Source organism: Oryctolagus cuniculus, chromosome 17 (assembly GCF_051225735.1).
Source record: "Oryctolagus cuniculus isolate XC-2025 breed Fujian yellow rabbit chromosome 17, ASM5122573v1, whole genome shotgun sequence".
In the NCBI taxonomy this organism is placed as follows: domain Eukaryota; kingdom Metazoa; phylum Chordata; class Mammalia; order Lagomorpha; family Leporidae; genus Oryctolagus; species Oryctolagus cuniculus.
In genome coordinates this window covers 37,008,363-37,033,375 of record NC_142883.1, presented here as the reverse complement: position 1 = coordinate 37,033,375, position 25,013 = coordinate 37,008,363, and the positions used below count along the sequence as shown (strand labels likewise).

General features: G+C 41.4%; 1 protein-coding gene across 11 annotated transcripts in view; it reads right to left on the bottom strand.

Annotated features, from left to right (window-relative positions):
- Nucleotides 1-25,013, bottom strand: part of USP32 (ubiquitin specific peptidase 32) — a 213,024-nt gene that overhangs the window by 80,070 nt on the left and 107,941 nt on the right. For all 11 annotated transcript variants that reach the window (XM_089317328.1, XM_089317329.1, XM_070061012.2 and 8 more), the window contains 5 exons: nt 15,416-15,547; nt 12,963-13,070; nt 10,998-11,113; nt 10,393-10,455; nt 277-360 (listed from right to left, as the gene is read on the bottom strand). In XM_089317328.1, the coding sequence (XP_089173454.1) occupies nt 277-360; nt 10,393-10,455; nt 10,998-11,113; nt 12,963-13,070; nt 15,416-15,547 (503 nt within the window). The remainder of the gene's footprint in view (nt 1-276; nt 361-10,392; nt 10,456-10,997; nt 11,114-12,962; nt 13,071-15,415; nt 15,548-25,013) is intronic.

Genomic DNA, 25,013 nt, shown 5'->3' with positions numbered 1-25,013 from the left:
CTTACATGCTGCCCTATCATGAGTTATACGAAGACAAGTAAAATCTTCTACATTCTGTTTTCCTAGTTTCTATATCACAATGTTGGGGAGCTTCAGCAGTCACTTATGCTCTTCTTACCAGGTTTCAAGTACTGTACAGCATAAGGTAGTTGTTTTATCTGTTTATAATCTATGGTTTGCAGCTTTGATATGATACTTTTAGCTATTATATGACAGAAAAAACACAAAATTACTGATAGTTCTGCTCTGTGTATCTATCATTTACCTTAAACATACCTGGAAAAGGAGATTTAAAAATTCATTGGCAAGAACATTTTTCACACTCCAGATCTGATAGTCTTCCAGAGTAAGATGGCCCATCTGAAAGAGAGGAATTCAAAATATCTTAGATGAAGATCATTTATTTAGTTTATAAATAAAATCTGGTTTATTAAGCTTAATTTCTGAAAGCAAACCCATAGTTTATAGCAGATGCTATGTGTTCACCTGAAGAGTCGGCAGACTGTACAAGGGGTCTACACAAAGGTCATGTAAAACTCACATTAAGAAAAACCTATGCACAGACTTCAAAATGTTTTTGCAATGAAGTAAACTTATCTTTTAATACCATTTTTCCATGAATTTCTTAAAATGCCCTGAAATGAATTTAAAAGTGACAAAACTTACACAAATGCCATTTGTAATTTTGTTCAAGTAGTCAATGTTAACAGAAACATCTAGGAACATTAACAGATTTCAGAAGAAATTTAAAGGAGTGGGGCCGGCGCCATGGCTCACTTGGTTAGTCCTCCACCTGCGGCACCAGCATCCCATATGGGCACTGGGTTCTAGTCCCAGTTGCTCCTCTTCCAGTCCAGCTCTCTGCTGTGGCTCAGGAAGGCAGTGGAGGATGGCCCAAGTCCTTGGGCGCCTGCACCCACATGGGAGACCAGGAGGAAGCACCTGGCTCCTGGCTTTGGATCAGCGCAGTGCACTGGCCGTAGCGGCCATTTTGGGGGTGACCCAACTGAAGGAAGACCTTTCTCTGTCTCTCTCTCACTGCCAAAATCTATCTGTCAAATAAATAAAAAAATTAAAAAAAAAAAAAGAAATTTAAAGGAGCTTAATGATATACCAAGAATGAACATCTATGTTACAATTCCCCACTTGTAACTGTAATACAATTAGTATTATTTCTCTAAATTAAATAAAGCAGTATTTTTGTCATGTCAATGTGTACCACAAATCACATATACAAGTAGAAGTCAATCTATATACTTTTTTCCTATCAGGAAAAAATATAATCAAATGTTTGTTATTTCATGTGTTCAACAATTACTGAACAATCCTAGATGAATGACATTTTTAGCTTTTGTTTAATAATGTTGAGCTTTTCCATTATATAATATTATACAGAATATCATACAGCATAAGACCTTAAATAATGTCAGTTATAACAATTGGCTTTCATGATACAACTTTTACTCAGATATATATTTTTAAAATATATATCTGAAAGACAGAGAAAAAGAGAGAGAGGGAAGGAGGGAAGAAGGGAGGGAGGGAGGGAGAAATTCCCCATTCACTGGTTGATTCCCAAATGCCTGCAATGGCCAAGGCTGTACTGGCCCGAAGTCAGGAGTTAGGAACTCAATCTGGGTCTCCCAGTAACCCAACTACCTGCTGCCTCCCAGGGTGTACATTAGTAGGAAGTGAGAATCGAGAATGAAGCTGGCCCTGGCACCCTGATACTAGATGTGGCCATCCCAAGTATGTCTTAAGTGCTACACCAAACACCCACCCTAACATTGATATATTAATACCAATCTAAATGTTGTCTAACAACAGATAGCAATTTCTTCATCTTTACTTTTCTAACACCACTGCGATGCAGAAGGTAAACAAGTATAAGCTTACTCCTATACTTTCCCTAGGAACATTTAACAGCAAAAGCTTATAAGTTGTGGTAATGCAAACAGATGTAGTTTAACTCGGTAGGCCTATGCACAGACATATTTAGTGAATCTCACAACCAATAAAAAAAAAACTACCCATATTCTAAAAAATTTACATATGAACGAAGATATTCTAGCAACATTGTTTACCCTTGTCTTTTTTTTTTAATTTATTTATTTTATTTGAAAGAGTTACACAGAGAAAGGAGAGGCAGAGAGAGAGAGAGGTCCTCCATCAGCTGGTTAGCTGGCTGCAAAGGTCAGAGCTGAGCCGATCAGAAGCCAGGAGCCTGGAGCTTCTTCCAGGTCTCCTACGTGGGTGCAGGGGCCCAAGGACTTGGGCTATCTTCTACTGCTTTTCCAGGCCATACAAGAGAGCTGGATTGGTAGTGGAGCAGCTGGGACTCAAACCAGCACCCATATGGGATGCCAACAACACAGGTGGAGGCTTCATTCACCATGCCACAGCTCCGGTCCCTACCTTTGCTTTTAAGACTTATTTTATTTAGTTGAAAGGCAGAGTTAGGAGAGAGAGATCTTCCATCCACTGGTTCACTCCCCAGCCCAGAGCCTCATCCGGTTTTCCCACATGAATGCAGGAGCCCAAGCACTTGAGCCATCTTCTGCCACTTTCCCAGGCACATTAGCATGGAAAAAGATTGGAAGTGGAGTGGCTGGGACTTGAACCGGCCACCACATGGGATGCCAGTGCTGCTGACAACACTGGTCTCTACCCTCAATTTCTTTTATACCTCAAATATATTTGTCAGCAGCACTCTGAACTACTAACAAGGAAAACCTCGGATATTTTTAAAAAATTATTTTCATTTTATTTGAAAGCTAGATAGTGACAGACCATCTACTGGTTCATTCCCTGAATGCCCCAAACAGCGAGGGCCACAGTGGCCCAAAAGTAACATCCAGGAACTCAATCTGGGAGTCCTACATGAATGATGGGGACCCAAGAACTTGAGGAATCTCCTACTGCCTCCCAGGGTATGCATCAGGAGGAAGCTGGATAGGAAAGGGAGCCGACACTTGAACCAGGCACTCCAATTCAGATGCAGGTCTCCCAAAAGCCTGTCCTACCCACTTTGTTGTTAAAAGTTGACTTGTGGAATCATTGAAGTGGACTTGTGGAATCACTTATGTAATCAATAGTTCAATAACCACACCACAGATATGTAAAGATTATAATAATTAGGAAAATTTTCCAAATCAAGGTAGAAAACTATATTAAGGGGAAAGTTAGAAAAAATTCCTCAGCTTTGTTTTTTCAAATAAAATAAAAAGTAAAACACTGGGAGAAGGCATAGGCAAATCTTTTGATTGACTAATATTGAATCACAGAGTGTTTCTTACCAAATCAATTATTTTTTAAATATTTATTTATTTATTTGAAAGTCAGAGTACACAAAGAAAGAAAGGTAGAGAGAGAGGTCTTTCATCTGCTGGTTCACTCCCCAATTGGCTGCAACAGCCGGAGCTGCGCCAATCCGAAGCCAGGAGCCAAGAGCTTCTTCCAGGTCTCCCACGTGGGTGTAGGGGCCCAAGGACTTCTACTGCTTTTCCAGGCCATAGCAGAGAGCTGAATCAGAAGAGGAGCAGTCGGGACTTGAACCGGCACCCATATGGGACATCGGCACTGCAGGTAATGGCTTTACCCGCTATGCCACAGCACCGGCCCTCATTTATTTTTAAAAAGATACATTTACTTGAAAGGCATAGTTTCAGAGAGAGAGAGAAAGAGAGAGAGAGAGAGAGGGAAGGAGGGAGAGTGAGTATAAGAGTGCACTTCTATCTGCTGGTTTACTCCCCAAATGGCCATAATGGCCAGGGCTGGGCCCAGGAGCCTCTTCTGGTCTCCCACGTGGGTGCAGGGGCCCAAGCACTTGGGCCATCCTCCACTGCTTTCCAAGGTGCATTAGCAGGGAGCTGAATTGGAAGTGGAACAGCTAGGACTTGAACTGGAGCACATATGGCATGCTGGCACTGCAAGCAGCATCTTACCCTGCTGCACCACAGCATTGGCTCCATTGCAATCACTGTTTTTTTTTTTTTTAAGATTTATTTATTTATTTGAAGACAAGTTACAGAGAGGCAGAGGCAGAGAGAAAGACAGAGAAAAAGAGAGGTCTTCCATCTTTCCATCCACTGGTTCAGTCCCCAGATGGTTGCAACAGCCAGAGATGCGCTGATCTAAAGTCAGGAGCCAGAAGCTTCTTCCAGGTTTCCCATGAGGGTGCAGGCTTTCCATGAAGGCCTTTGGCCATCTTCCACTGCTTTCCCAGGCCACAGCAGAGAGCTGGATTGGAAGTGGGCACCCATAGAGGATGCCGGCTGCAGGTAGCGGCTTTACCTGTTAAGCCAGAGTGTCGGTGCACCACCCCCCCCTTAAAGATTTATTTACAATCACTTTTTAAACTGTCTGTTCTCCTACAGCAAAGAGGAATCCTCTGAAGAGTTTTCCCCCTTTAAATCAGCTGAAAACATCTGGACACGTAATACATGATATCCAAGAGGATTTCTGATGTAGGAGCCTGTTGCTCACACCACACTGCTATCAAAGTGCTCAACTCCATAACCATTCATTAGTATCCCTCGTGCCTTTGAAAATTATTTTTTGGCTATAGCAATATTGTTATTATTTTTATTTATTTATTTATTTTTATTTTTTGACAGGCAGAGTGGACAGTGAGAGAGACACAGAGAGAAAGGTCTTCCTTTGCCGTTGGTTCACCCTCCAATGGCCGCCGCAGCCGGTGCGCTGCGGCCGGTGCACCGTGCTGACCCAATGGCAGGAGCCAGGTACTTATCCTGGTCTCCCATGGGGTGCACGGCCCAAGCACCTGGGCCATCCTCCACTGCCTTCCCGGGCCACAGCAGAGAGCTGGCTTGGAAGAGGGGCAACTGGGACAGAATCCAGCGCCCCAACCGGGACTAGAACCCGGTGTGCCGGCGCCACAAGGTGGAGGATTAGCCTAGTGAGCCGCGGCGCCGGCATTATTATTTTTATTTTAAAGGGAGACAGAGTCTTTCTTCTGCTTAGTTCATTCCCCAAATATCCACAACAGCCAGTATTGGGTCAGACCAAAGCCAGGGGCTAAGAAGAACTCAGTGTACAGCACCCAGATGAGTAGCAAAGATGGAAGTACTTGACCTATCACCACCGCCTCCCAGAGTACACATTAGCAGGAGTGGAACCAGGATGTGAAACCAGGAACTATGGTATGAGACACAGGCATCCCAGGTACTATCTTAACCACTGAGCTAAATGCCAGTGCCAGCAATTTGATTTTTAAATATATAAGAATGAACCATAGGTATATTTGCAGCATAATACTATGCAGAGGCTAAGAGCAATCTCTCTATATAAAATATTTGTAAAAGATTTATTTATTTACTCGAGAGGCAGAGTTACAGAAAGAGTGAGAGATAGAGATCTTCCATGTGCTGGTTCACTCCCCAGATAGCCACAACTGCCGGAGCTGGACTGATCCAAAGCCAGGAGCCAGGAGCTTTCTCCAGGTCTCCCACATGGGTATAGAAGCTCAAGGAATTGGGCCATTCTCTGCTGTTTCCTCTGGTGCATTAGCAGGAACCTGGATCAGAAGGGGATCAGCCAGGACTCAAATTGGCACTCATATGGGATGCCAACATCACAGCAATGGCTTAACCTGCAATGCATAAGTGCTGTTTCCTATACATTTTTTTTTCTTTCTTAAATTTATTTGACAGGTAGAGTTATAGATAGTGAGAGAGAGAGAGACAGAGAGAAAGGTCTTCCTTCCGTTGGTTCACCCCCCAAATGGCCACCACGACCGGAGCTATGCCGATCCAAAGCCAGTAGCCAGGTGCCCCCTCCTGGTCTCCTATATGGGTATAGGGGCCCAAACACTTGGACCATCCTCCACTGCCTTCTCGAGCCACAGCAGAGAGCTGGACTGGAAGGGGAGCAACCGGGACTAGTACCCAGCGCCCCAGCCGGGACTAGAACCCGGGGTGCTGGTGCCGCAGGCAGAGGATCAGCCAAGTGAGCCACGGCGCTGGCCCCATACATGGTTTTATATTTAACATATGAAAGATACATAATAAACATTTTTGAAATTTAGAAAAATTAGTATTATTAATTAATTAGTATTATTTAATTTTTAAAATATAAAACAAGGACTGGCATTGTGCATAGCAGGTTAAGCCACAGCCTGCAATGTCAGCATCCCATATAAGTGCCAGTTTTAAGTCCCAGATGCTCCACTCCCAAACCAATTTCCTGCTAATGTACCTGGGAAAGCAGTGGAAGATGGCCCAAGTCCTTGGGTCCCTGCATTCACATGGGAGACCCAGAAGGCTCCTGGCTTTGGCTTGGCCCAGGCCCAGCCATTGCAGCCATTTGGGGTATGAACCAGCAGACAGAAGACTCTCTGTCTCTCCCTCTCTCTTCTCTCTCTATATCTCTGCCTTTCAAATAAATATATCTTTAAAAAACGTATATATATAAAACACATACAATGGATATAAGTGTATTCAACACTTCGTAGAAGTCAGAATATTATTTACTTCCTCTTCTCCACAGTGGAGAAAAGCTAAAACTTTAATTCTTAAAAAATACATACAGAACAGGATTTGTAGGCTATTGCATATCAGATACCTCAGTCACAAGGAGCAAAAGAGGAACATGTGTTACATAACAATGGTTTCTGAGAGTACGGTTATGTTTTGATAAATTTCTAATCATTATGGAGTTTCACAACAATCAGGGATGACAGAACTATCTAGGACAGAATAATGAAGAATGCCAACAGAGAGGGAAATTACAATGAAAAGCTACATTTCAAAATGCCTTGTATCTTTGAAGCAATAACATATATTATTATTATGCCTATACCAGTATGACTCATTTTAATTACACAGTATTTAGCATTTGTAACAGACTGGGGAACTCAAGTAAAATAATGAAAATGTGTTAATTTTTACTAGTTTTGTCACTTGAAAATCTAGGCTTTTGAAAAATAATTTATCTGGGGCTGGCACTGTGGTGTAGAAGGTTAAGCCTCTGCCTGCGACACTGTATCCCATATGTGCACCCGTTACAGTCCTGGCTGCTCCACTTGTGATCCACCTCCTTGCTAATGTACCTGGGAAAGCAGTGGAAGATGGCCCAAGTGCTTGGGCCTCTGCAATGACGTGGGAGACCAGGAAGAAGCTCCTGGCTCTTGGCTCCTAATTGGCCAGGCTCTGGCTGTTGCAGCTGTCTGGGGGGTGAACCAGCCGATGGAAGATCTCTCTCTGTAACTCTGCATCCCAAATAAATAAATAAATATTTATTTGAGTAGCACATCATTGCGGGGGTGGGGGGAGGATTGAGAAAGGAGGGAGGGAGGGAGAGAATGAACTCCCCTTTCACTAGTTCACTCCCCAAATGACTGAAAACTGGAACTGGCCAAAAGCCAGAGACTGAAGACTAGGACCCAGCAATTCAATCCAGGTCTCCCTCATGGTTGGCAGGAACCCAACACTTGAGTCTTCACCTCTGCCTCCCAGGGTCTTCATTAGCAGGAAGCTCAAGGCAGAAGCCAAAGCCAAGAATTGAACCCAGGTGCTCCAATATGGGAAACAGGCATCTTAACTGCTAGGCTAAATGCTCACCTTGAAAAATCCAGAATTTTAATAAAAACAAAATAAATGCAGTTTTAAAAAGAACAGTTGTAATTTATGTGTCTTGAGTAGTAAGTATAGGAACTTCTAGAAAAATGAACTAAATATAAAACGCTTAAGACAGTAAAAATAATTTTTAGGATGATAATCTGATTCTTTTTTGTATTTAAAGTAATCACAAAAATTCAAGGAATGTGGTAAGGGTACATAGATATCAAAGATATTTTAACAAACATGAACAAAAGGAATACTAGTGGGGCCAGCACTGTGGCACAGTGGGTTAACACCCTGGCCTAAAAGCACTGGCATCCCATATGGGCACTGGTTCGAAACCCGGCTGCTCCACTTCCAATCTAGCTCTCTGCTATGGCCTGGGAAAGCAGTAGAAGAAGGTCCAAGCCCTTGGGCCCCTGCACCCGCGTGGGAGACCCGGAAGAAGCTCCTGGCTCCTGGCTCCTGGCTTCGGATTGGCTCAGCTCCGGCCATTGCGGCCAATTGGGGAGTGAACTAGCGGATGGAAGACCTCTCCTCTCTCTGTGTAACTTTCAAATAAATAAATAATTTTTTTTTAAAAAAAGAATACTAGTTATAACCACAAAGATTTGGCATGAGTACAATGATGGTCAAAAGCCTATTTGCTATACTAACATTTGAGAAATAATTAATATTCAGAGTAAAAACATACACAGCATTATTCTTAGAAACTAGAGTTGTTGTTTTGCTTTCTCTCAAAAAAATTTTTTAAAGATTTATTTATTTATTTGAAAGGCAGAGTTACAGAAAGGCTGAGACAAAGAAAGAGAGAGAGAGACAGAGAGAGAGGTCTTCCATCTGCTGGTCCCCAGATGGCCACAATGGCCAGAGCTGTGCTGATCCGAAGCCAGGAGCCAGGAGCTTCCTCCGGGTCTCCCACATGGGTGTAGGGGCCCAAGGACTTGGGCCATCTTCCACTGCTTTCCCAGGCCACAGCAGAGAGCTGGATCAGAAGTGGAGCAGCCAGATACAAACAGCACCCATATGGGATGTTAGCACCGCAGGTGGTGGCCCTACCTACTACACCACAGCACCGGCCCGTTCTCTCAATTTAATTAATGTTTTACTGATTGATTAGGACTGGTGCTAAGCAAGGTGTAGTTATGAATCAATCAAATTCATAACTGTAAGATTTATCTGTAAATGTGCTCTATTTAAATACAGCTTGACCATCAAACTGGTATCAGATGTTCACACTGCTCTGCTCTACTTCAATCTTTCAGGTTCCCCATAGTTTGCTATAAAGTTCAACTCCTACCCTTTGTACCCAGGGACCTTCATGTTGTGACCCTAGTCTAGGCCTCCAACCTCAAACATACCCATCTGTTTGTTCCAGCCACATCATATTATGGGCAGTTCCAGGACCACAGAGGTTGCATCCCACAGCATCTCCTATCCTACCACTTGGTGTTCCTTCTTTTAGCCATCACTTTTCAACCTTTGACAGCGGTCGCAATCCCACAGAAACCTCCTTGATTCTCCCAGTTGAATTCAGAGTCCCTTTTGTAGGTCCCCACAATACCCTCAGATATGATGATTCCTTATGGAATGATGACTTAAGAAAGAAAAAACAATTGGCCGGCACCGTGGCTCACTTGGCTAATCCTCCGCCTGCGGCACCAGCACCCCAGGTTCTAAGTCCTGGTTGGGGTGCCAGGTACTAGTCCCGGTTGCTTCTCTTCCAGTCTGGCTCTCTGCTGTGGTGCGGGAGGGCAGAGGATGATGGCCCAAGTGCTTGGGTCCCTGCACCCACATAGGAGACTGGGAGGAAGTACCTGGCTCCTGGCTTCGGATAGGCACAGCGCCAGCTGTGGCAGCCATTAGGGGAGTGAACCAACGGAAAGAAGACCTTTCTCTCTGTCTCTCTCTCACTGTGTATAACTCTCTCTCTGTCTCTCTTTCTCACTGTCTAACTCTGCCTGGGGGGAAAGAAAAGAAAAAAGAAAACTGATTTTATTTGGTTTCTAAACCTCTATTTTATAATTCCATGTCATCTATCTTCTACTGCTCTCCTTATAAATCAATGTTTGAGTAGAAAGAATCTAATGCAAACATGCTTAAGATACATATATTTTCAATTTCACAAGGACACACGGACATTGTAATAATGCAAGTTATAGAAGCAGACCTTTTATGATACCATTACTAATAAATGCTATCAAACCAAGTAATTCAAGGATTTATTTATTATAAAGTACATGCTTATTCCTGCTATTACATGTTTATTCTGGTTGCTATTAAGGGAGTCAAAAGAGGTCCTTTCCAATTAAAAAATATTTTAAATATATGTACCACACACATACCCTTATATTTCTTCCCAGGTACTCCATATACCTCTGAAGTCACTGTACCAACTTCTATCACTATGTTAATTTCATTTCTATTCTTGAATTGAATAAATGGAATCATACAGTATGTATTCCTTTTTGCTAGGTTTCTTTTGCAGAATGTTAGCCTTAATATAATTTAAAATGGAAGAAATAAAAATCGTAAAATACAGATGTCAAGGGTTATTAGCGATTTAATTCTCATAAAATATTGCATATAGATTTAAAATAAATATTTTCACTTATATTATACTTCATAGGGTTGTTTAAACATGAAACTGCTTATCTTTAGAGGTAACCTGGCAGCATTTTCATCACAGGTCCAGGTAAGTACACAGTGGAGGATGATACAGAAGAGATCTGAGCATGTATAAAAGCTACATACCTCAATGCAGAGAACATGGTATTTTTAGAAAAAATAAAATAGTCTTAGTTACACTCACCTTTGTGGTATCATGTGCATCCAGTATGCCTTCTACAATGTCAGAGAGATCCATATGTAATTCCTTTAAAAACAGCAATCCGAAGGAGTAATTAGAAAAGAGTGGATACAATTTTTATTTTATTATTCAGCTGGTAAAGTATATGTTGCTTATTTTTAAATTATCACACACAATTCTCAAATCTGCTTTAAAAATTAAGATAAATTTTCCTGTGACTTTTTACTTTCTTCTTACTTTATACAATAAGTTCAGCTTACTAATTTTTTTCAAGCCAAACGTTCTTCCCAATTTTGCATCTCTTTTATTTATTGGAAAACCAGAGAGACAGACATACAGATAGATAGATCTTTCATCTGCTGGTTAGCTTTCCAAATACCTGCAAGAGCCAGGAACTCTATCTGGGTCTCCCACACGGGTGACAGGCACCCAGGCAAAAGTAGCCTGGACTGGAACCAGGCATTCCAACATGGCATGTGGGCATCACACACAGGTGACCTAACCACTGTATCAAATGCTGGCTCCATCTGTTTTTTTTTTTTCTCTAGCTCATTCCATTTTCCTGTTGGGATTTTAAATGCAACAAGACGTACACAATCAGAACTTACAGGGATGTCATCAGTGCGGTTGTCCTTCCAGACCTCTAAAAGCGCAACCACCATGTCTCTGAGCTCAACTCTGGACAGCACTCCATCACGGTCAACATCAAACACCTTGAAGCAAACTAACAAAAAGAAACTCTCATGGACCAAAAGTATCTTTATATTCTGAAGTAGAAGATATCTTATTAGAAGGTGGCCTTGTGTAATTACTTAGTTTTTTAAACAAGGATATTCTGGAGTAGCTCTCCGCAGCAGACTAAACCTACTCCCTGTACATGAATCGATCCCTCAAAATCATTACCCAGGTCAGGGAGCTCCATCTTTCAGCCAAACCTAGAGCTTATATTATAAGCCAGAAAGCATTAAGTCATCCCACAATGTGACAGTACATTATAGGGTTTGAGGTGGTAATGTGAACACTTAATTTTATTTCTTATATTCAAAACCAATCATTGCAAACTTCTTAAAATATTCCACATACATTGAGAATCAGTAAGAAAAAGCTGGTGTAAAGGTAGCGTACTTCCACTTTACCTCTCCAATGTAACAGTGTACAAATACATTCAACTTTGAAAAGAACAATTTCAACTCTTTATAAAAGTTCTTCAATGTGCTAAAAACTAGAAAATCAGCACTTTGCTAATTATCTTCAAATGATTCACTCAGTTTGTTAATCCCCATTATAAAAATTTCCATTTCAAAAGTAGTAATTAGTGGGGGCCTCGCCCTGGCCCCTGGGAGCTCACTTGCAGGTGAATTAAATCCAGCCAAAGGAAAAAAAAATGTAGTAATTAGCCTCAAATGAGAAGGAGAGTTCACACTTCCTATTTAACATTAAATTTTAATGCAAAAAAATCATAAACTAACAGTAGATAAACAAGGGATAAAAATAAAAATAATTCATAATTTTTAGGATTAAAAACTTATGTCACAGAATAGTTATGGTTTTAAATTAATTCAGTATATCATAGTATAATATTACTATGTAAGATAAAAATATCAAATAGTTCTATTTTAGAAAGACAAAAAGATAATGACCCTAGTAAATATATTTGAATTAGGTTCTAATTAAATGTAAACTGCTGTAGTGTCTCAAAAACAGTAAAGATTTAATAATGTAATATTCTTATGCCTGTAAATTAGGCTGTAACAACATTTTTAGCTAGGGTAAAAAAAGGACATTTTAGTATTTAATATAATTGTGTTTTGATCATAAATTTCATTCCAATAAAATATTAACATGTATAAGTGAAAGACTTATACTTCAGATTATGTAAGACACAAAATTCTCTATATAGACTACTAGAAAATATTTCCTAAATGATTAATAAAACTTTTTAAAAATATATCATAGCTGATTGTTTCATTTATCAGGAATTACAAACTATTCAGGAAAATCAACCCCATTGTTAATAACAAAGAATCTTGGGGCTGGCGCTGTGGCATAGTGAGTAAAGCTGCTGCCTGTAGTGCTGGCATCCTATACTGGCACCGGGTAGAGTTCCGGCTGCTCCACTTCCGATCCAGCCCTCTGCTATGGCCTGGGAAAGCAGTAGAGGATGGCCCAAGTACTTAGGCCGCTGATCTCGCATGGGAGTCCTAGAGGAAGCTCCTGGATCCTGGCTTTGGATGGCGCAGCTCCAGCCAATGTGGCCAACTGGGGAGTGAACCAGCGGACAGAAGACCTCTCTCTCTCTGCCTCTCCTTCTCTGTGTAACTCTGACTTTCAAATAAATAAATAAATCTTAAAAAAAAAAATAACAAGGAATCTTAATGATTTCACAGTAACAAAACAAAACAAAACAAAGATTCTTGATTTTTCAGAGTAATTTCAATAAAATCCCAATAGGAGACTGATATTTGCCAACCTCAAAAAGTTGTAAAAATTAAACTTTAATCCACAGATGATTTTACATGGATAAAAGCTGATTTTCTTTCTACAATTTTTGAAATAGTGTTTAACACACTTACATTTTTGTCTTTCAGCCAGGGGGCCCCTGCAACATGCTGATAATCCACAAGATATCTCCTTAAAATCTATGTGATTGTCACGATTTTCATCAAAAGCATTAAACAAACCTGTAAGATAGGAAAAGACAATATAAATCACAACCAACACACTTTCTAATATTAATACTGACAGGTTTATAGAAGAGAGGATGAAAACACTCATAAACTGGTTGAAGAAAGAAAAGAAGAGAACATTTATCAGTAGTTCCCAATGGCTATGAAAGTGGTTTTTTTTCCTTTTGATATAATTATAATTTATATCTGATCCCGGCAGGAAATCATATACATATTATTAATGTTTGGGTTATACTGTATGGATTTCTCTTATATCAATACTTAGATAAAAATGTCTATATTTTGCAAGTTGGTAAATAAAAAAAAATTTTTAAATCCCAGAAAGTCCAATAATTATCTTTACTTCTAAAGACTGAGATGAAAAAGAAAAAAAGAGAAAAGTGGAATTTCTTATTAAATGAATACTGAAAGATACATGACAGTATAATGAACAAGATTCCATAATATAGCTCTTTTCATGAAGCAAAGGAAAACATCACAAGAGATAAGGACTCTATTATATCATGTTTAGACTAATCTTTTATACATGAATATTAAAAATTCCAAAAATCAATAATTTTATCCTGTGATTTTTTTCAAACATTTTAGAAAAAAATGGAATAACTTGTGCTTTCAAGTGAAATTACACATTTATCTCCAATTCTGAAAGTATAAAAACAACCATACTGTTGATATAAGTGGAAACCCAGAGCCCAACTTTCCCTGGTTCCCACAACAAGTACTTCTAACTAACTTAGGAATCTGAAAAATACAGAATATATAGTCCTAGAATCTAATTCAGCATGTGCTTCAAGAATGGAAAACTAAAGCTTCACAAAGGTGTAAGGGGCTGGCATGGTGGCACAGCAGGTCAAGCCTCTGCTTGTGATGCTGGCATATCTTACTGGAGTCTAGGTTTGAGTTCTGGCTACTCTGCTTTTGATCCAGCTTCCTTAATGTGCTTGGGAAGGCATCTCAAGATGGCTCAAGTACAGGGGCTCCTGCTACCCATGTAGGAGACCAGGATGACGTTTCTGACTTCAGCCTGGCCCAGTCCCAGCTGTTGTGGCCATCTGGGAAATGAACCAGTGAAGATTTTTCTGTCTCTCCTTCTCTCATTGTTGCTCTTTCAAATAAATAGATAAATATTTAAAGAAAAAAAGGTGATTTTAAAAAGGTCAGAACCTATTCAGATTTAGAGAGGATGTCAGACATAGTCTACTGTGGTAGCTCAACTTTTTTTCTTTTTTGGATGGGTAGAGATATAGCAGTGGAATATTTTTTTTTCTTTTAAGATTTATTGATTTATTTAAAAGGCAGAGTTACAGAGAGGCAGAAGCAGTGAGACAAAGAAGTCTTCCACCCACTGGATTACTCCCCAAATGCCCACAATGGCCAGAGATGGGCCAATCCAAAGCCAGGAGCCAGGAGCTTCTTTCCAGGTCCTCAATGTGGGCACAGGGGCCCAAGCACTTGGGCCATCTTCCATTGCTTTCCCAGGACATAGCAGAGAGCCAGAGCAAAAGTGGAATAGCCAGGACTCAAACTGGCATCCATATGGGATGCCGGCACTGCAGGCAGAGACTTTACCTGCTACGCCACAGCAGTGGCTCCAGTGGAATATTCTATGAAGGAAAACAAGTGGTGCATCCTAGCTGAGGAAGAGCTATAGAAAACTGGAGCTTTCTCATTTGGTAGCCACCGGCACACTCCCTACAACAGCTACTACGCTGCTTTAGAAGAGCACATTTTCATAAATACTAATTTGGTCAAATTCACTTTATACATGAAGATATTCACAAGCAGAGGCGTAGAGTGATTTATGAACGGCTAAACAGGTAGAATATGAGCTAAAGATTACAATCTTAATTTCCATTTTTGTTTTTCCCATCTCACTATACAATTGCAAGAAATGTAAAAACGCTTAAGAACATCATCTTTTAGGGGTAGGCACTGTGGCACAGTGGGTTAAGCTGCTGCCTGTGATTTTGCCATTCCATATGGGTACTGGTGTGAGATCTGACTGCTTCTGATCCAGCTTCCTGTTAATGTGCCTGGGAAAGCAGTGGAAGATGGCCCAAGTGCTTGGGCCCCTGCACTCATGTGGAAGACCCAGAAAAAGCTCCAGGTTCCCAGCTTTGGCCTGGCCATTGTAGCCATTTGGGGAGTGAAACCAGCAGATGGAAGATCTCTCTCTGTCTCTTCCCTCTTTGTAACTCTTTCAAATAAATAAAAAGTAAATCTTTTTAAAAAAAAAAAAGAACACTGCCTTTTAGACTTAAAATGTGTTAGTTAGAAAGAAGAAAAAGGCTCAGATATATTTCCTATTAAATATTTGTAGAAAATGGAATGAGTCCTACCTTCACTTAGAGACGGACGAATAGGTGGTGAAACCAATGGGCCAAATGTCTCTAAATCAAATCTTCCAGTCCGGGACTGAGCCTTTAGCAACCAATAGCGTTTCTCGAGATCAATGATGTCTGATTCTTCCACTGAGAGTGAAATTAAGCAAAATTATGAGACTTCAAGAATTCTCTTCTGGGAAGTTTGCTTATCCTGTTAATATATTTTCCAAGGGTATAATTTTCCATTTCAATTGCTAAATATAATCATGAACAAAACTGAAACTCTGAAAGATAAATCTATTATATGTAACATGGTAAAACAATGAAATAAAAATTAGCACAAAGCAAGAGGCTTTAAAACAAATCTGCAATTCCTCATTACCAGGCTGCTGAAATGCAACACGTAAAATCATATACAACTGAGCCATTTCTTTTGGACTTCCCCACTACTTCTACCTCTATTCATTTTTGTTTACCTTCAGTCTCCATCCTGGATTTGAAGTTCATATGTACATCTTCCTTTCTGGCTAGACTACTCACACAGGACACAGAAAAGGACACGTCTGAGTCATCCTATCAGCAGGGTGACTCATGTACACATTTAATATTTAATGAATACATAGAAAAAATATGATCAAGAATGTTATAAGTAACAGAGTCAATAAATGACAGAGGAAGTAGAGTGGGATCCAAACGTGATAGATATTAGTAAAGTCATCAAAGCAGATGTTACTTTCCACTTATTCATCAGAAGGTAAACAAAAAAAAATTACAGATAAGCTCCAACCATGGTAAAAAGCATATATGGAAGACTGGCATTGTGATGTAGTGGGTAAAGTTGCCTCCTGTAATGGGGGCATCCCATATGGGTGCCTGTTCAAGTCCCGGCAGCTCCACCTCCAATTCAACTCCCTGATAATCCAGCTCCTGGGAAAACTAGTAGAACATCTGCTGGTTCACTCCCCACGGGGACGTAAGAGCCGAACTAGGCCAGTCCAAAGCCAGGAGCCAGGAGCTTTTTCTGGGTCTCCCACATGGGTACAGGGCCCAAGGACTTGGACATCTTGAACTGCTTTCCCAGGATATTAGCAGGGAGCTGGATAGAAAGTGGAGCAGCCAGGACTCAAATTGCCACCCATATGGAGTGCTGGTGTCACAGCCAGAGGCTCAACTTGCCATGCCACAGCACTGGCCTCTCTGCAACTCTTTCAAATAAATCAATAAAATCTTTAAAGAAAAGAAGCATATATAAAACATTTATTCTTAACTCAACAACCAAATCTAAGATATAAATAGGGAACTTCCAATTCTGACCATAATAGAATAACTAGCATCAGATTTGTCCTCCTGCCATAAAATACTAGAAAAACTATATAAAATATATAAAACAACTGTTTCTAGAATCAGATAACAGGCAGTTCAGGACTGCGATTCCTGCAGGAAAGAAAACAAATAAGGTGAGGCCTGGATTTCAGCCTGCAGTCATTTTCCAGACTTCAGGAAGGAACGAGGAACCTATGTACAAAGATTTCACTGAATGAAGAACAGAGGTTGGATTTCAGAGAGGTTGAGTTAGGCAGCTGAAATCTGTATGGCAGAGTACTGGATATTAATGAGTTAAACAAAGAGGGAGCTCCAGAAATCCAAACAGGTGTCTTGTTGAGTTTTGGCAGAACAATAGTCTGTATATGCAGAGAGAAACTCATTGAGGTTAGGCTAGGAACAAATGCTAGGCAATTAGAAGCTAAAAAATACCTAGAGCTCAAATGGGGCTAGGTGATGTCTGAGTTCTGACCAGCAGAATGGAGATCCTTTTTTTTTTTTTTTTTTTTTTTTTGACAGGCAGAGTGGACAGTGAGAAAGGTCTTCTTTGCCGTTGGTTCACCCTCCAATGGCCACCGCGGCCAGCGCACTGCGCTGATCCGAAGGCAGGAGCCAGGTACTTATCCTGGTCTCCCATGGGGTGCAGGGCCCAAGTACTTGGGCCATCCTCCACTGCACTCCCTGGCCATAGCAGAAAGCTGGCCTGGAAGAGGGGCAACCAGGACAGAATCCGGCGCCCCAACCGGGACTAGAACCCGGTGTGCCGGCGCCGCAAGGCGGAGGATTAGCCTATTGAGCCGCGGCGCCAGCTGAGATCCTTTATTGAACAAAGGGAGTATTCATAGACTCCAGAGGTCTTTAAAAAACAAACTGTAGACTATTACCAACTTGCCCCAAGAAAACTTAAATACAATTCTGCTCACTTTCTGCCAAAATAAATAAATAAGTAAAAATTTAAAGAGGATGGGGAGAGTAGCAAGCTTTTGACTCAGCAGTCAAGGCACCTGCACCCTATTTTGTAGTGCCTGGGTATGAGTACTGGTTCTGTTTCAAGTTCTAGCTACACGCCACTGCACACCCCAGGAGGCAGCAGGTGATGGCTCAGGTAGTTGGGTTCCTGAAAACCACATGGGAGACTCAGACTGAGTTCTTGGCTCCTGGCTTCAGCCTTGCTCAGACTCAGTTGTTGCAGGCATATGGGAAGTGAACCAGTTGATAAAAGATCTCTGTCTCTGTATGTCTGTCTCATTTTTGCATGCGCACGTGTGTTCTCTTTTTATATGTCTTACTGACTGGCATAGCGGGTGAGGCCACTTGTTGTGCTAGCATCTCATATGGGCGCCAATTCGTGTCTTGGCTGCTCCACTTCCAATCTGGCTCTCTGCTATGGCCTGGGAAGGCAGCAGAGGATGGTCCAGGTGCTTGGGCTCCTGTACCTGTGTGGGAGACCCAGAGAAAGCTCCTGGCTCCTGGCTTCGGATCGGCACAGCTCTGGCCATTGTGGCCATTTGGGAAGTGAACCAGCAGATGGAAGACTTCTCTCTGTCTCTCTGCCTCTGCCTCTCTGTAACTCTGCTTTTCAGATAAATAAATATATATATTTTTTAAAAAGATCATTTAAATGCCTGAAAATATCAAGCTGATTCACAAATAACTTGACTATCTATCAAAAAAGTATTCCTGGTGTCAATGCTGTGGTTTATCAGGTTGAGCTGCTGCCTGCAGTGCCAGCATCCCATATGGATGAGGGCTCCACTTCTGATCCAGCTCCCTGCCCTTTTTTTTTTTTTAAGATTTAGCAGAGAGCTGGATTGGAAGAGGAGCAGCTGGGACCCACATGGGATACCAGCACTGCACACTGCGGCTTTACCCGTTATGCCACAGTGCTGGCCCTGAGAATGAAGCTCTTTCACCTCCTTTTCCCAACACGAGGCAGAAACCTCCTCCCTCCAATCCATTACTTAACACAATTCTGGAAATTCTCACTAATGCAGTAAGATAGAAAAATATGAAGTATGAGGTCAGCACTGCAGTGCAGTGGATTAAGTTACCACCTGTGACAACAGCACCCATATCAGAGCACTAGTTAAGAGTCCCAGATTGGGGTTGGTGCTGTGGCATAGCAGGTAAAGCTGCTGCCTGCAGTGCCAGCATCCCATATGGGCATTGGTTCAAGTCCCGGCTGCTCCGATCCAGTTCCCTGCTAATCTACCTGGGAAAGCAGTGGAGAATGGTCCAAGTACTTGGACCCATGGACCCACATGGGAGACCTGGAAGAAGCACCTGGATCCTGGCTTTGGATCAGCCCAGCTCCAGCCACTGTAGCCATTTGGGGAGTGAAAAAGCAGATAGAAGATAGCTTGCTTGCTCTCTCTGTCTCTCTCTGGCTCTGCCTCTCTATAACTCTACCTTTCATATATATAAATAAATCTTTAAAAACTAATAAAAAATAAGTCCCAGATCTTTCACTTGCCATCCATATCCCTACTAACGTGTCTTGAAAAGCAGTAGAAAATGGCCTAACTTCTTGGGCTCCTGCCACCCATTCGGTAGACCAGAATGGAGTTCCAGGCTTAGGTTTTGGCCTCGCCCAAACAGCCATGGTCCTTTGGGAAGTGAATCAGCAGTTGGAAGGTCTCTTTTTCTTTGTCTCTCTATCTTTCAAGTAAATAAAATAAATCTTTAAAAATTATGAAATACAATAATGGAAAACAAGCAAGGTTATTATTGGCATACAAGCAAAATACATATCACAAACCTCAAGAGAATCCATTTACAAATTATAACTCATTTCAAAATCTATTGGAATACAAAATAAACATATAAAATCTATGCTCTTGTTATACAGTAAGAAAGAAGAGAAAAGTGTGTGGATGCTAGCAACCCTCGAGAAGAGACAAATACTTAAATGGGGAAGGGGTCCTAAAGAAAAGGAGTGACATCATCTAACCCACAGAATCATTCTTAACTTTTGAGTTGAGAATAGCCTGGTGGGCAGCAAGAATACAAAGAACAGAAGTAGAAGACTACCTAAACATTCATTAAAGAGCTAAAATGGGGGGCTAGTGTTGTGGCACAGTGGGTTAAGCTGCTATATAAGCGCCGGCATCCCATATGGGCGCCAGTTCACATCCCAGCTGCTCCACTTCTGATGCAGCTCTCTGCCAATGGCCTGGGAAAGCAGCGGAAGATGGCCCAAGTGCTTGGGCCCTGGCATGCATGTGAAAGACTAGAAAGAAAATCCTGGCTCTGGCTTTGGTCTAGTTCAGCCCTGGCCATTGCAGCCATTTGGGGAATGAACCAGGGGATGGAAGATCTCTCTCTTGCTCACTGTCTCTTCACCTCTCTCTCTCTAACTCTGCCTTTCAAATAAATAAAATAAATCTTAAAAAGAAAAGAAAACATTATGACCACAACAGACTCAACAGTAAAACGTGTTCTCAAAGATTTATTTCGTTTTAGTGTATTAAGTGGAGGATATTCTTATGTCCCATATGTTTTAGTTATGCCTAAGTGTCCAACTCCAGTGCTCGTTACAGAGAGAGGTCTTCCCTCCGCTGCTTTACTTCCCAGACGGTCGCAATGGCCGGAGCTGTGCCAATTTGAAGCCAAGGACTTGGGCCATCTTTTACTGCTTTCCCAGACTATAGCAGAGAACTGGATCGGAAGAGGAGCAGCCAGGACTAGAACTGGTGCCCATAAGGGATACCAGTACTACAGGTCAGGGTTTAACCCACTGCGCCACAGCACCGGTCCCCAGTGCTTGTTTTCTTAGATGCTTCATTAATAAATGATAAAACTTGTTCTCAAGGACTTTATTTTAATATATTAAGTGGAGATTATTATGTCTCATAAGTTATAGTTATGTCTAAGTGCTCACCAAAGATGTATCATTCTTGGCTACTTCTTTAAAGTTAATTAAGTTTAAAAAAAAACAGACTACAATAGAGTAACAGGTACTAACCAGCCGATTCACAAAAACAAGGCTAAGGTTTAATTTCACTGGTAGTAAATCATTTCAAAAGAAAAACATAAACAATCATACCACCTCTGCCTTAAAAAATTTTCAACAGTTCCCCAAGATATGTGCATGGCTTACTCCCACAACCCCATCAGATACTTATGCAAATGTCACCTTCTCAGAATACTCAAACTGTACCCTAAGCAATGATACCCCTTCATCCTTCTTGCCCATTTTACTTTAGTTCATAATACTCACCAAACATCTGAGATAATTTACTCATTTGTTTTGGTTACTGCCTGTCTCCCCATATACTCCTCAAAGGCAGGATTTTGGATCAGTTTGATTCATTGTTATATTCTAACACTTAGAAAAATAGCTGGCATGTTTTGGGCACTAAATAAATAGTTTAATAAATGTTTAAGAACTTCTTTACTGAACTCCTACTTCATTTTAAAATTTGTTTATTTGAGAGGCAGAGAGACAGAAGAGAGAGAGCACTCCTATCCACTGGCTCACTGTCCAAATGTTCCCAAATGGGGATGAAGCCTGGAACCAGGAACTCAACCCAGGTCTCCTGTGTGAGTGACAGCAACTTGAGCCACTGCTGTTGCCTCCCAGAGTTTGCTTGCAGGAATCTGGAATCAAAAGGTGGAGCCAGGCATCAGAACCCATGCACTGGGCCAGCGCTGTGGCATAGTGGGTGGGGCCAATGCCTGCAGAGCCGGTGTCCTATATGGTTGCTCCACTTTTTTTTTTTTTTTAAAGATTTATTTATTTATTGGAAAGACAGAGTTACAGAGAGGCAGTCAGAGAAAAAGAGAGAGAGGTCTCCCATATGTTGGTTCACTCCCCAAATGGCTGCAAAGGCCAGAGCTAGGCCTATCTGAAGCCTGGAGCTTCTTCCAGGTCTCCCACATGGGCACAGGGGCCCAAGGACATGGACCATCTTCCATTGCTTTCCCAGGGCAGAGCAGAGAGCTGGATCCAAAGTGGCACAGCTAGGACATGAACTGGTACCCATATGTGATGCCAGCACTGCAGGCTGTGGTTTTACCCTCTATGCCACAGCGCTGGTCTCTGTTCCACTTCTGATCTGGCTCTCTGCTAGGCCTGGGAAAGCAGAGGAAGATGGCCAAAGTCTGTGGGTCCCTGCACCCATGTGGAAGATTCAGAAGAAGCTCCTGGCTCCTGACTTCGAATCAGTCCAGTTATGGCCATTCCAGTCATTTGGGGAGTGAATCTACAGATGGAACACTTCTCTCTCTCTCTCTCTCTTTCACTGCCTCTGCCTCTCTGTAACTCTGCCTTTCTAATAAGCAAATAAATCATCAAAAAAAAAATGCATTCAGATACAGGCTGGTGCCTTAACACTAGGCCAAATACTTGCTCTAGAATCCCTATTTTTACACACACACACAGACACACGTGTGCACGCTATATATATATACACACACACACATATAAATATTATGATAAAAGATAAAGATTAGTATTAGACATGAACCCTAGCCTCTGATAACATTCAAGTTACCCCAGAAGACAAGAACAATGCTAAATTTATAGTGCCTTCAAAGCATCCAATCTCACTTTATTCCCTAATGGTCTTATTAAGAAAAATCTTGGGGAAAATTTTTCATGATCAGCAGGATAACTAAGATATATCAATATCAATATGTGTATCTTAGTGAGCTAAGATTCCATCTAAGGCTCTGGAATCTATATGGGCTCCAGTTAATGTCCCGGCTTCTCCTCTTAAGATCCAGCTCTCAGCTATGGCCTAGGAGAGCAGTAGAAGATGGCCCAAGTCCTTGGGGCCCCTGCACCTGCATGGGAGACTCGGAAGAAACTCTAGGCTCCTGACTTTGGACTGGCTCAGCTTCGGCCATTGTGGCTATCTGGGGAGTGAATCAGCGGATGGAAGACCTCTCTCTCTGTCTCTACCTCTCTCTGTCTGTAACTCTGTCAAACAAATAAATAAAATGTTTTAAAAAAAAAAGTTGTGGAAAAATGAAAACACATTCCACCATCTAACATAAAATTTTTGAGAAATTATTTTCCTTTTGCTTGGCCTTTCTTTTATAAAGGAAAAAAAAATTTAAAGATTTATTTGGGAGGCAGAGTTAGAGAGAGAGGGGGAGAGAGAGAGAGAGAGAGATGTGTCTTTCATTTGCTGGTTCACTCCCCAAATGGCTGCAATGGCTGTAGCTGGGCCAATCCGAAGCCAGGATCCAGGAGCTTCCTCTGAGTCTCTCATGTGGGTGAAGGGGCCCAAGCACTTGGGTCGTCTTCTGCTGTTTTTCTAGGTGCATTAGTAGGGAGCTGAATCCGAAATGGAGCAGCCGGGACTTGAACTGTCACCCAGATGGGATGCCAGAGTGAAAGGCAGAGGATTAACCTGCTTTGCCATAGCACCGGCCCCTGTTTGACCTTTAAGCAAGCCCAGGAACTAAAGCTGATGTTTTTCTCTTTCCTTGCTACCTGACCCTACCCTATTCTGACACTCATTATGTCTGAAACCTAAAAGAGATTGTTACTTTAAGGACCTAGGAGGCAATTCTCTTGAAAGCAAAATATAAAAATGGGGTGGGGGGAAGACACTGCACTGAAAGCACACATTTTTGTACACATTATCATACATCAGTAAAGGGCAGAAATGAGATTTTCAGAAAACCACCATTCTAATTTATTCTGAAGTAAAAGGAAAAGCCCATGCGAAGAACTATACCTGCCACGGCTAAAAACAAAACAGTTCTTGACAGGGTGGGACGGGCTGAGTTCAAGATGCTCTGCTTCTGACTCAGTTCCCTGCTAGTGCACCTGGGAAGCAGCAGATGATGGCTCAAGTTCTTGGGTCCCCGCCACCCACACGGGAGATCTTGATGGAGTTCCTGGCTTCAGTCTGGCCCAGCCCTAGCTGCTGCAGCCATTTGGGCAGTGAACCAGTAAACAGAGGATCTATTTCTCCTTCCAGCTCTTCTCACTCTAATTTCAAATAAATAAATCTTCCAAAAGACAAAAAAAATCTTGACAACATGCACTTGGGAAAATACACTGATTCTACCTAGTTTCTTCTTTACTAAAAAAAGAAAAAAAAAAGCTCTCTTGGAAAGTTCTTGATTGGACTATCCCTAGATCAGTTCTCTAAGGCTCCACAAAGCCTATGCAGAAGGATTCCAAGAGAAATAGTGTATTCCCATATTTTTGACAGTTACAAGGAACTAATTTACTTAATAACATTTACAAACAAGAAATTACATGGTTGTGAGGTAAATATATTAAGAAGTTAAAACATGGAAAGCAACCTTTACAATCTTTTTTAGGCTTCTGTCACTTTAACCTTGGAGGACAAGAGAATCAGCATGTGTTATTTTATTAGCACTTACTGAAATCACTAAGCCAAACATCTTTTCTCCCTATCAGAGGCCAAGGTTTTTCAACCGTGACACTACTAATGTTTTGGATCTGATAATTCTTTTTTTTGCAGAAGGCTGTTCAGTGCCTTCACTGTAGGAGGTATAACAACATCCTAGCCTCTAACCATTAGACGCCAGTAACAGGCTCCAAAGTGTGACAACCAGAAATCGTCTCCAGATACTAAATAACATCCCAAAGAAGATGAAATTACCCCCTGGAAGAGAACTGCCATCGATACACAAATTATGCTGTGCAAGTGACCTGTAAAATTACTTAATTTCCCAAGAACCCCCATCTGTACTGAATATAAAGTTAAATAAAATAAACACTGGAAAACAAATCTTCCTAGATATCAAAACTTCAAATACTGTACTGAATACTGATAAAGTTTCAATCATTTCAACCAAATCACAACACCAGCACTACGGGTCAGTGGATTAAGCTCTACTTTTGACACCAGCACCCCTTAGTAGACTGTCAATTTGAGTCCCAGCTCCTGCTTCCTATCTAGTTCCTTGCACCGGGAAAACAGCGAATGCTGGCCTGAGTACTAGGACCCCTGCCACCACTTGGAAGACCAGGATGGAGTATGGGTCTCCTGGGTTTGGCCTGGCCATGCCCTGGCCATTGCTGCCATTAGGGGAGTGAAATGGTAGACAGAAGATCTCTCAGACTTCTGTGTCTCTCCCTCTCTCTGTCATTCTGCCTTTCAAATAAATAAACAAAACCAAATGAAGATAAAAAACTTATAAAGATAAACGCTATTACAACCGGATCTGTGATCAGAGAAAACCAAAATTACTTGGTAAACTGGTATCAAAAGTATTTTATAAGACTAATATACTACAATTAAAAGGCAAATCATGAATAATAAAGCTTATAGACTTATACTATTTTCATTTTTAAAACAAT